This window comes from Protopterus annectens, chromosome 7.part0 (assembly GCF_019279795.1).
Source record: "Protopterus annectens isolate FY-2018-M chromosome 7.part0, PAN1.0, whole genome shotgun sequence".
In the NCBI taxonomy this organism is placed as follows: domain Eukaryota; kingdom Metazoa; phylum Chordata; order Ceratodontiformes; family Protopteridae; genus Protopterus; species Protopterus annectens.
In genome coordinates, this window is record NC_056739.1 from 81946784 (window position 1) to 81959257 (window position 12474).

At 40.1% G+C, this 12474-nt stretch overlaps 1 protein-coding gene across 1 annotated transcript in view; it reads right to left on the reverse strand.

Moving 5' to 3' along the window:
- Positions 1-12474, reverse strand: part of PTPN7 (protein tyrosine phosphatase non-receptor type 7) — a 903781-nt gene that overhangs the window by 224748 nt on the left and 666559 nt on the right. Inside the window, exon 8 of the mRNA XM_044076499.1 lies at positions 31-188. Within this exon, the coding sequence (XP_043932434.1) occupies positions 31-188 (158 nt within the window). The remainder of the gene's footprint in view (positions 1-30; positions 189-12474) is intronic.

The following is a 12474-nucleotide window of genomic DNA, read 5'->3' on the forward strand; positions in this document are numbered from 1 at the left end:
TTTTAAGATTATAGTTGCCTAGGTCCATACCTGCAGTGGACGATGACTGGACCTTTGCATTTTAGAGCTTGTCTGGTCTTTTCAACATCTTCAACCAGCTGTAGCAGTGACTGTGCACAGTGGGGAGTCTCGTGATCAGGCCATGAAGAGTACCAGTAATGCTTCACACTTCGACTTTCATCTTCAAGCTAAAAAAAATAATTCAAGGATAGAATGTAAACATTCGGGAATGAGGATACATGAAGCAGAAGTACTTTGTCAAGCAGTTACTGGATTATTTTGTGAAAGTAATAAAAGCTAAATGGACCAACACCCGGCTCTGGCCTTTAAGAACAACAAAGTAAAACAAGAAGAAATCAGTGATTGTGTCGTTATTTCAAACCAGCACTTTTGCACACAGAGTAAATGCTTTTGTTTGTTCTGAGTCTGAAGAAGTCTGAACGTGAATAGACAAACTTACTTAATCTGTCTGCAATGAAGTTTTTCTTTTTTCTTTTTTTTTATTTTGAGAAAGGACACTCGGCTGTGGTCAGAACACATCTAGTCATTTCCTAGAGACTTTAAGCATGTAGAGTTTCTATGATGTCTGGCCCACATTACATGTCCTTCTATACCCAAGATTCATAAAGACAAATGTAACTTAGAAAAGATTTTCTGTGCCTATTTTTTCCCATTTACTATAAAATGATAGAGATCTGGTATTTTATTTCTATGTCCACTTGCTCTCGACCACTGAAATTTGTTATGCCTGTGTACTACCTTCGTGAAGTGCATCATGTTTTGTGACACAGCCACTACTAAGGGTCTATCCGTACATCCCTCACTGTTTTTCTGGAGAACTTCCTCACATCTCTCTTACAAGGAATCCTGATCACTATGGTAGCATTGCATTTTCTTCTTAAGCACCTTCGCTTTCTCAAAAAAAAAATCTTCTTTAAATCAAATATAAGGTGAATGATGAATTGATGAGTTCCAGTTCAGTGAAAATGCAGTTTGTTGGAAAAGATTACTGAATATTGCATTCACAAAAGCACCCCTTTCTTAATGATCTATAACCTACTTTGAATCAATTATATTTAGTAAGGAAGTGGGGGCATTTTGCCCCCGTTCAGGAGTTCTTTGGTAGAGCAACTCTTGAATAAGTATAGTTTTACTGAGCCAGTTTCTGTCAGTCAATAATGCATCACCATATTTTTCTTTGCACATTTATAAATAAACTAACCATAATCAAGACAAACAGTGCAGTTCAACTTCTCTGGTGGTCCCCCCTTTAAAGCAGTATAGGGATCAGCATCACGTTGTACCCTCATTCCCCTCTGCATTTATTATGCAATAACACCGGAAACTGAAACTCCACTTAGGTCTGATCAGGCATATATTACAAAACATCTATTCAGCATTCCATCTGTATAGATGACTGTACCATGTTTATACATTTGATCTATCTGGCAGCCTGTGTTCTATGCCTCCTGATGGTGTTACTTCCATTACATACAAGTTGAAATTTATCAGTGCGATTTCACAAGTCTCTTGATACAAACCGTGCATCTTCTTATGTGCCCTGCTATGGAGTGCTCTCACTGTTTTGTTGTACTGTTATAAAGATGTAACTACGTGAAATGGATGACTACTTCAGATTAATTTAAACTATAAATAGTTAAAGGGTGTTATCACCACCATCCTTATATTAGTCAACCCTTTCTGTGAACTATGGCACCATAGTAGCTATCCATTTGTACTTTGAGGTCCCAGTCAGATCGTTAGTCATGACTATGCCCAGTTCTCCTCACTATGATGCAGTTATGGGTAGTCATGCACATTTTATGTCCTACCTTTAGTTTCTGATTTTATACTCTCTGTCCAAGAAGTTAGTCAAATCACTTTTGTACTTTCAATATCATGCATCCTGCTTGAGACTCTATTTGCATCCTTATTTTTTTGTGGTCCTTATGATGCCTCCATGCATTATAGTTTTACAAAACCTCTGTGCCTTTTTCAGTACCCTGTCTACTTTGTAGATAGTAGAAGCTGCTACTTCAGCACATGTAAAACAGCTGAGCTCACTGCAGTTTAAGATGATTAAAAAGAAGAGCAGCATGGTTAAGGAGAAGGAAAAAGGTCTGCTCAGGAGTAAAAAGAGAGCATCCAAGGAAAAGAAAAGAGGCAGGTCACATAGCTGGTGATACTTTAAAGGAGACGTAATGTTCAGCAGAGGATCAGGAAGTAAGAAAGATCAATGGGAGCTGGGCAAGAAAGGGGAAATAAGCAAATAGAAACACTTCTCTTTTTCACAGGGCAGGGTCACTATTTATATTTCATGTAGCACACAGGACAGAAAATCATAGGCTGTCAGGTTAAGCAGAGAGAAAAGATGTACATTTGCAGACAAAAGCTTGGGAAATGAACTGGGAAGGAGTGAGAGGGAACAACCCAGGTCTTGAATGTAGAAAAAGGGGAGCCACATTTCGCTTGTAGTTTAAGCACAGTGCTGTAGTGTGCTGTCTGAGCCCCACTGATGGATTTTGTAATTAGTGACTGAGTAGTAAGTCAACAAGTTCATAGGTTCACAGGAGGTTACTAGGCTATTGGCCCTAGGGCCATTATAAGCCTAGCCATATTATACCTTTGTTCCCTTACTGACCATGTTGTATGGTCTAAATTTGCAGCTCGAGTCTATGATCAGCACCGACTGCCCTTATCCAAGAGGGACATAGGTGACACCCCCAGGGAAAATTTACAGTCTGCCATCCAGTTGTCTGTGTTACACTTAAATAGGGTAATCAAGGAGCTCTGATTTATGTGAATTGGGAGTTTGTTCCAGAGGAGTGGGAATCTCTGGGAGACATATCTGTCTCTCCAGCATGTACTGTTAACGTTGCAGGCTAGGTTAAGATCTCTAGAGTGAGTGAATCTTGTCACATCTGACTTGCAGATGTGCAGCATTTCCATTAGGGCAGGGTTCGAGACTGCTCTGTAGGCCAGGCACAAGTCGCCTCTCAGTAACCTATAAGATACAGAATACAGTGACAGTGACAGGACCTTCAGTCTGTCCATGTAGGTCATGTGTTAAAGGACCTGAATTTTCTTGGTGAGAAACCACTGAGGTCTCATCAGCTGCTGCAGATGTCTGGTGAGGTACATACAGAGGGGAGCATTGTTCTCTATTAGTGGTCTGATAAGGGATGAGTATAGGGGAGTTATAACATCCTTAACTCTGGATGTGATGTCCTTGCTTATCAGATGTCCAACATAGAAAGCCTTCCTTACCACTGTGGACACATGGTGATCGAAGCTAAAGTTGCTATCAACCTGTGTTCCCAAATCTATCACCACAGGATTTGAGCTAAGTGGGGGTACTGTTAATATTGTAATTTGCAGGGTCTTCGCTTTTGCCGAAAGGGATGATAACACATTTTTTTGCATTTAATTTAAATCTGTGGCTTTGGCACCAATCATTTGTCTGTGTAAGTAATTTTTGTAGTATGTCAGCCTCATTGGGGGACTCGGTGATTGCACCCAGTTTGCAGTCATTGGCAAACTTGGTAAGCCACAGGTCATTTATTTTCACTTGGACTTCTGAGAAATAGATTCCAAACAGTAGGGGCACAGCATAGATCCTTGTGGTAAACCACTGATAACTGGTCTGCTGGTAGAGGTGGAATCCCCATTTTTGACTGTATGGATTCTGTCGTTGTGCCATTTGGCTACTCATCTAGTGACATACGGGTTATTTCCCAGCTGGGTGAGTTTCTCAATGATGCCTGAGTGGGGGATTGTGTCAAAAGCCTTGACTAAGTCAAGATAGGCTGTATGTACTGTTTTGCCTTCATCCAGGCTTTGGTGACATTCTCAAAGAAGTCTACCAGGTTTAATAAGTATGATCTGCCCTTAACAAAGCCAAATTGGGTCGGGTGAAGAGTTTGAATGTCACCTATGTCTTTGTTGATAAGGCCCATGATGATTCTCTCTATGACCTTGCAGATAAGGCTGGTTAGGCATATGGGTCTGTAGTTCCCAGGGTCGGTTAATGGACTCCCTTTGTGCAAGGGAATTACGGTTTCTGTTTTCCACTGTGCTGGGACAAAGCCAGTACTTAGACTGTGGTTGAAGAGAGTGCGAAGTAGTTCCACTAGGTCCTGTTTTAGACCATTTAGTAGGCAGCCTGGGATGTTATCCGGTCCCATAGAGGCTGTATTTGTGGCCATGGAGAGTGCAGTTATGACCTACTCTTTGGAGATAGTAGGTTGAGGACTGGTGACAGATATGCTTTGGGGTATGTCTGGTGGGGGTAGGGGGGTGAAGTTTGCACTAAATCTATCTGCTAGCAGGTTGATGAACCCCTCAGGATCAGTATGAATGGTACTGTCCACTACTAGTTCGGCACAAAGGTGGGCCTTTCCTTTTAGATTTCTGATGCAGCTAAAGAATGCCTTGTGATTAGCCTTAGCTGGAGATGATAGTTTAGCTTAGTAATTGGCTTTAGAGGATTTTACAAGATATGTAATTTGCTTGTACAACCTGTGGAGGGTGTCCTTCCTCTGCTGTGTCAGTTACCTCTTGTCTGTGTAAGCCATTTTTGTAGACATTAGTTTCTTCTTCTTGTTGGATAACCTATTTATGCTTGATTTCCACCAGGGTGACTTGTCTTTTTGTGAGGACCTTGTTTTGATCCGTTCAGGTACAGCCGAGTTTGTACATTTGTACAGGTGTTTATACAGGGCATTTGTGTACACCTCTGCATAGGAGTCATTGTTGACAGTGGTAGCAGGAGGTTTGAAACTATTTATGCCATCGCTTAGGAGGCCATAGTTTGCTTTGGGGAAAATTTTCATCCTTTTTACTTTTGGGGGGGGGGTCATATATGATCGTTACTTTGAATGTGACTGATTTGTGATCAGACCTTACCAGGGAGGGCAACACACAAGGGGTAGTGCAGAGACCCCATATGTTGGTGAGTACTAAGTTTAGGACATTCAAGCCCCTTGTGGGGGTGAAGACTATCTGTTCCAGAGCATTTGTATTAACAAAGTCCAGGAACCTTAGGGCAAGCATGTTTGTGCTCATATATGACTCCCAGTCAATTGAAGAATAGTTGAAATCACCCATGACCAAGGTGTTTGGCTGTGTGGTGAGTGACTCAAGTATGTCCAGGTAGGCAGAGTGGTTCTCATGGTTCATAGTGGGGTATCTATAGCTAACAATGATATGGAAGGGGGTTTTACGTACAATTAACTGGACTTGCAGTATCTCTAGGGATTTGTATTATTTGACAAGCCTTGAGTTGTATTTTTCTTTAATGAAGATGGATATACACCTCCGCCTTTGGTTCTTTCATGCTCATTTTGAGATCTGAACGTGTGGAAGGCATTGTAGCCTTACATGGCTAGGGTGCTGTCTGCGGCCTTGAACCATGTCTCTGTGACTGCACAGACATTGGCATCTTCTAAGGTAAGGATTGCTTCCAGTGAGTGCAGTTTCCAGTCTAGATTCCTAGCATTAAGCAGCATAACCTTGAGTTTGTCTCTAGTGGATTTTTTTACATCTGAAATTTTGTTGCTCTGACATTGCCTAAAAATGGCACTATGGGGGATGGAAGTACCTTTGCCAGTAATTGAAAGCCAAGAGGTGACAGGTGAAGACTATCTCTGGCCAAGCATTGTGATCTATCAACCATATCTTGCCAGGCTGACAGACAGTGGATCCCATTGTAATGACACCAGAAGCTAAGCCAATTGTTGAAGTCAGTTATTTCTGTTTATATCGAGGCATCATCCTGGTGACGGTAGAATGCTTCTTAGGGTAGGGACATACCTGCCTGGGACACATGATTTGAGAGCTCAGTCACGTCTCTTTTCATATAGTCCAGTGAGATACGTCTCAAGTCATTCACTCCAACATGGCCTATGACAGAATCATAATGGAATTTGTTATTGAGAGACTTGAGTGCAAGCATGATCTGTTGGATCCTGGCACCTGACAGGCAGCTGATCGTGACCTTCTCTTGTCCAGCCTGGTCAGGGGGACATCAGTGTGTCTCTCTATGGAGTCACCTATGATCAAGACATTTGGTTTTGAGGTGTTTTGCCTTAGGGGCATATTGGCTGAGACACTGTTGTGTGTATTATGTGTAGTGGATTCTGTTGGGTCTGCAGTGTGTGCAGTAGGTTTGCAGTAGGGAGGTGTCTCATTTTTAGGTAGGCTTCTAGCAAGCACCTCTGAGTATGTGGGTTTATGTGTTGTGAGCTTGTTATGTGCAAGAGGTGAAGTGTGTGTGCAGACAACCGGTTTGAGATCAGGTTTGTTGTTGTGTGAGATAATTGATTCCAAATTCATAGTATAGATACATCTCTCACATGTTGTATTTGTTTGTTTTAGGAGTCACTGGTTGCCAGTATACATGAGGAAATTGCTACAGTGCCTCAGGATGCCCATGTCAATCACCCTGGCTGGAGAAATTGTGGGAAACTGTCTATCCATTGTGGTATATATATACTGTAGTAACTAGTAAGGAGTGGGTTAGATGGACCAAATTTTGTTGTAAGACTAACCAAAAGCGGATATTCTATGGAGGGTTAGGGGTAGAAAACTGCATCAGTGCTTCACAATGCACAACTGACTGAGTTGCTTGCAGGGCAGCAGTGCAGTATCTGAGCAGCTCCGGTAAACTGAGCGCAACCCCACACAAACTCAATGCTTAAATACAAGTGAAGTTAAATGACTTTAAAAAAGTAACCAAAGGAAAACCCAGGACTGAGCCTTATTTCAGCAATCTGCAACTCAGATGGGTCCTTGGCTGCACACTTCTGCCACAATGGTGTGGGGGGGCTTCTTAATGTAAGATAGCTGGTTTTAGTGCTCAAATGATACCAAACAGTCTAGATTCAAAAAGCCTGAATCTAGCCTGTGCTATAAAATGCAGAAGTACTAGAAATTCAAAACACAGAAAATCAGTCAGAACAGCAAAAAAAAAAAAAAAAAAAAAAAAAAAACAGTTTAAATAAAGCAGCAATTCAATAGAATCCTTCCACAAGAGTGTGGACCACAATCCTTATTAGTGTGAAATAACTATTCTGGAACCCAAATGCTTAAACCAGAACAAAGACTCTTAGAATAACAGGTACAGTAAGCCTTCACTAGCAATTCCCAGCTTAAAATGGTGTAGGCTATATTCTCCTGCCACAAGTGTCTACTCTAGACTACAAACCATCTTAATGTAAAATAACTGGATTTGAGCCCAAGTGCTTAAACCAGAACTAAGACACTTTCAGAATAACAGACACAATAAGCCTTCAACCAGCAATTCCCAGCTTAGAAGGGTGTAGGCTATTCTCTCCTGCCACAAGAGTTTAGACCACACATTTTCCTAATGTAAAATAACTGGTATGGACCCCCAAGTCCTTAAAGCAGAACAAAGACACTTAGAATAACAGGCACAATAGGTCTTCACCAGTAATTCTCAGCTTAAAAGAGTGTAGGCTACACTCTCCTGTCACAAGAGTCTAGACTACAAACCTTCCTAATGTAAAATAACTGGTTTGGAGCCTGTAGATCAATATGCATGTATACCTTTAAGAATCTTTACATGGGCTTACACAAGTGTATAAATACTGAGCATGTGCGAGCCTGGCTGCCATTTTGTAGTAAGCTGTTGAGATGTAAGCATGCATATCTGTGTAGTCTGTCAGTTAATCAGTTCATTTACATTTTGTACTGCTGCTATCCATCCTGATGTGTTTCTGTGTAATAAAGAATATAAACGAACTTCCCCGCCTGTTCGTCTTGAATTGTAAACCAAGACAAGTGACATGGTGTCAGAATGGGATCCAGATTCAGGACAGAGAGACACTCAGTTAATGGTGGAGGAATACAGGGGAATGGATCTTCCCTACTGCACATATAACTCGCAAAACAGGTTAGAAATGAATTCCAGGTATCAACACTTACTTAAATGATTCCTTACTCGAAGAATATAAAATGAAGCACTCAGAACACTCAAAACAAATTTCTAATTAAACAAAATGTCTGAAACTGCGACATATTGACAAAAATATTTGAAATAATTACAAAAATGTTTGAAAAAATGTCCAAATTCCATAAAATGTATAAAATAAGGAAAATGGCCACATTTTTTCATAGCACATACTTTTTTGCATTAATTAAAGCTGTTCGAGAAATCTGAAGTGTACAACATGTTCACAAGTTTGTGCAGTATTACAGTGCAGCTATTTCACAAAATACAGCCATTTCAAAGCATATTTCACAAAGTACAGAATTTCAAAGGGTTTATTGTGCATTTGAATGCTATCACAATTACTGGCTGTTTGCATATTCATATATAATTACAAGGCCATATTTTCAGTGTGTTTGGGCATACTTTGTTGGCATGGCTGAAGGATTTCGAAAACCTGGTCTTCTTGCCTTTGATAATGATATTGCAGAAAATTGGAGAGTGTTTGAGCAAGAGTATGATATTTTCATACAAGCTGCAGTTTCTGATAAAGATGCATTTACAAAGGCATTTATTTTGCTTAATTTAGCTGGCTCAGAAGCCACAGAAAGAGAGTGTTCATTTGTGCATGCACCTGCTGCATTTACAGGGGAGAGGGGAAACCATCATATAGTAGTACCGGCTAAGTCAAGGGAAGAGTCTGAGTGCTTAAAATATAAATTTAGAGAAATCTGTAACCCCCAAATGAATATTACAATTGAAAGGCACGTATTTTACACAAGGGATCAAAAGCCTGATGAAGCTTTTGCAGCATATATAACTGACTTGAGAAATAAAGCTGAAATGTGCAAATCTGGTGATTTAAGGGATGAGTTGATAAAATACATACTTGTGTGTGGTATTAAAGATGATGTTGTGAGAAAGACTGTGCTCTGTGACAGTGATTTAACTTTGAATAAGGCCATTAAGATATGTCAGATATATGAACTTACAGAAAAGCATACAAATATGCTTACAAATGAGAAGTGCATGCTTCTAGTGCTCATGTTGATAGTATGCAGCACGTGGTTAAAAGAAATAGGCCCAAGCACATGGCAGCAACTGTGAGCCCTGCACCAATCACTGGTAAACCCTGTAGCTTTCTAGCAAATTCCAGAGTGAGCACAGTTTCAGTGAAGCACAAGTGTGAGTCAGCAAAGTCAAAGCATGTATCCTCACCTAGCCTTATAGTCAGCTGTCATATTTGTGGTGCCAATCATGTGTCTAAAAGAGAAAATTGCTTAACTTTTGGTCAGCAATGCCAGAGTTTTTAAATGTGGAGTAATTTCCAAAGAATTTGTAAATCAAAGGAGGGACATTCTTTTATTAAAAAGGAACATTCAAAGAGACAAGTTGATCAATTAGAAAGCTGTAACCCTACTTTTTATGTTGAGTGGTGTGTCTGTGCTTAATGAAACAGTCAATGCAGTAGATTTATGGGCAAAGAATGAAATATTTTGGACAGTTCGGATAAATGGAAGACCCACAGATCTCAAAGTTGACACAGGTTCAAAGTGCAATATTATGTAAGCAGAAACATTTGTTAGACTATGTACTGGTGAGAAGCTTGATTTGGCGAAGTGTGCGAAGCTTCTTGCTTATGGTGGTGAAGAAATTCAAACCGAAGGTTCAGTGGTGCTTTCATTATTCTGCTGGGAACAGCTATGACTTGCAATTTTATATAATCAAAAGGCATATACAGTCATTATTAGGCCTCAGAGAGAGTTTGAAAATGGGACTGCTTTCATTTCGTAAGGAAGTGCACCATGTAAGCTTGAATGACCCCAGTTCTAATTTCGCCCAGTCCGTTTTTTTCTACCTATGCTCATCTTTTCGAAGAGAAACTAGGCTAACTCCCAGTTGTGTACTCCATGAAATTAGATCCTGAAGTCAGCTCAGTTGTCAGACCAGCACGGAAAGTTCCAATAGCTATGCAGAACAGTGTCAAAGCTGAGCTAGATAAAATGGTGCAGCAAGGTGTGATTTGTCTGGTTGAAGAACCAACTGAGTGGGTATGTTCCATGGTAGTAACTCATATATCAGAATATGTATTGATTCATGAGATTTAAACAAAGCACTGAAAAGACTTCATCATCCAATGCGTACAGTCGAAGAAGTCACTTCTCTTATGTCAAATGCCACTGTTTTTTCTGTTTTGGATGCAAAGAGTTCATTTTGGAAAAATTTGCTTGACTGAAAATCTTCATTGCTAACCACCTTCAGTACTCCTTTTGTCAGGTTCAGATTTTTGAGAATACCATTTGGGATAAATTCTGCCAGTGAAGTCTTCCAACGTGCCATGGAATAATGTTTTTCTGGGTATCAGTGTGCTATTATAGTAGATGATATTCTAGTAGGAGGTAATGTGAAGTCAAGCATGACAGTAACCTCAAGAAAGTTCTGGAAAGAGCACATGAAGTGAATCTTAAGCTGAATTCTTAGACGTGCAAGTTCAGGCTATGAGAAGTTACTTATGCTGGTCATTTATTTACCAGTTCGGGCTTTCGACCAGATCCTTCCAAGCAAACAGCAATTCTTGAGATGCTAGCTCCAGACAATGTTCAAGCCCTATGACATTTTCTCGGCATGGTTAACTACCTAGGCAAGTTCATTCCAGACTTGAGCCAACTTTCAGCACTGCCTAAAGAGCTGACATGCAAATATGTATCTTGGTCATGGTCAAAGCAAAACCAGAGAGCATTTGATGTCCTGAAACAGAGGGTTGTCAGTCCACCAACTCTCTGATACTATGATGTTCACAAACCAGTTACTTTTTCTTGTGATGCTTTGAATTTTGGTCTTGGTGCAGTCATTCTTCAAGAGGGTAGACCAGTAGCCTATGCATCCAGAACTCTAACCCTAACTGAAATGCAATATGTACAGATAGAGAAAGAACTCTTGGCAATTGTGTTTGCATGTTCAAAGTTCCATGATTATATTTACTGTAGTCCTATCCAGATTGAAACAGATCACCAAACTCTAGTCACTATTTTGAGAAAGCCTATGCATACAGCTTCTGCTAGATTGCAACGCATGATGCTCAAATTGCAAAAGTATAATTTCAGTCTTGTCTATACAAAAGACAAACTTCTTTATCTTGCTGATACATTGTCCAGATCACCTAGAAATACCACTGAACAGCATGAAAATGAGAAACTTGATTTTGAAGTCATGGAAATGAGCAAATTTTCTTCAAAGTGTTGATGAGCTTAAAAGTCATACAGCCACTGATCCAGTTCTTCAGAAGCTCAACCACTTTATTAGTCAAGGATGGCTGCCAAAGCAGTCTTGCTTACCAGTAGATCTGACACCTTATTTTCCATATAAAGATGAGATTTTGTCTGACAATGGTATAATTACGAAAGGTCCAAAAGTAGTTGTTCCAAAGTCCTTGCAACAAGAGTATTTTACTATTTTGCATTCTGGCCACCCAGGAACTGATTCTACCAAAAGAAGGGCGAGAGGTTTAGTATTTCGGCCTTCTATGTTGAAGGACATTGAGAGAGTATTTTCATCTTGTTCTGTATATAATAGTACTAAGCCGCATCAACAGAAATTACCACTTCAGCTAAACCAGATTCCTGAACTACCTTGGTCGACAGTAGCTACAGACATTTTCGAATGGAATGGACAACATTACTTGGTGCTAGAAGACTCTTATTTAAATTGGTTCAAGACTGACCTACTTCTGAATCTAGCACCCAGTACTGTCATTAGTAAGTTAAGCGTCATTTTGCAGTACTTGTTAGTACGCACAAATTTATTTCTGACAATGGTACACAGTTTACAAGTCAGCAGTTCAAAAGATTTGCTGAAGAGTGGGACTTTACTCATGTTACAAGTAGCCCTGAATAGCCACAGTCAAATGGTTTGGCAGAATGTTTAGTTCAAAGTGCAAAACAATAACTAGAGAAGTTGAAATGTGACAATAGCGATGTTTTCTTGAATCTCAGAAATATTCCTCATAATAAGCATCTTGGTTCACCTGCACAGAGATTTCTGTCAAGACAAACTAGAACCACACCACCAATCAGCAGTAATCTATTGGTTCCATGTGTCAAGAACAACAGATCAGCGAAAGCCCATCTGTTGAAGAAGTGCTTATCCCAGACGTCCTATTATGATTAGACTAGCAAACCACTCAGTCCATTAAAAGAAGAGGAGATAGTGAGGATACAGACGTCCAAAGGTATTGATCGTTTTGATGTCATGAAAAGTTTATGTCTAGAGCCATGATCGTACATTGTGGAATCACAAGGAGTAGAATTTAGGCAGAATCAGAAACATTTGGTCCCGATGTCCAAGCCTGCATTGCAGTATCATACCTGCGTGAAAGACTCTAAATCTCAGAGTGAGTTATCCAGTGTTCCAGTTCCAGAGGAAGTTCCAGTAAATATCCCTGTCCCTGCGAAGAATCCTGAAACTCCAGAATCTTGTTTTTCACCAAAGACTGTCTTGAGTTGCTAAACCCAGTTCTGATTGCTATA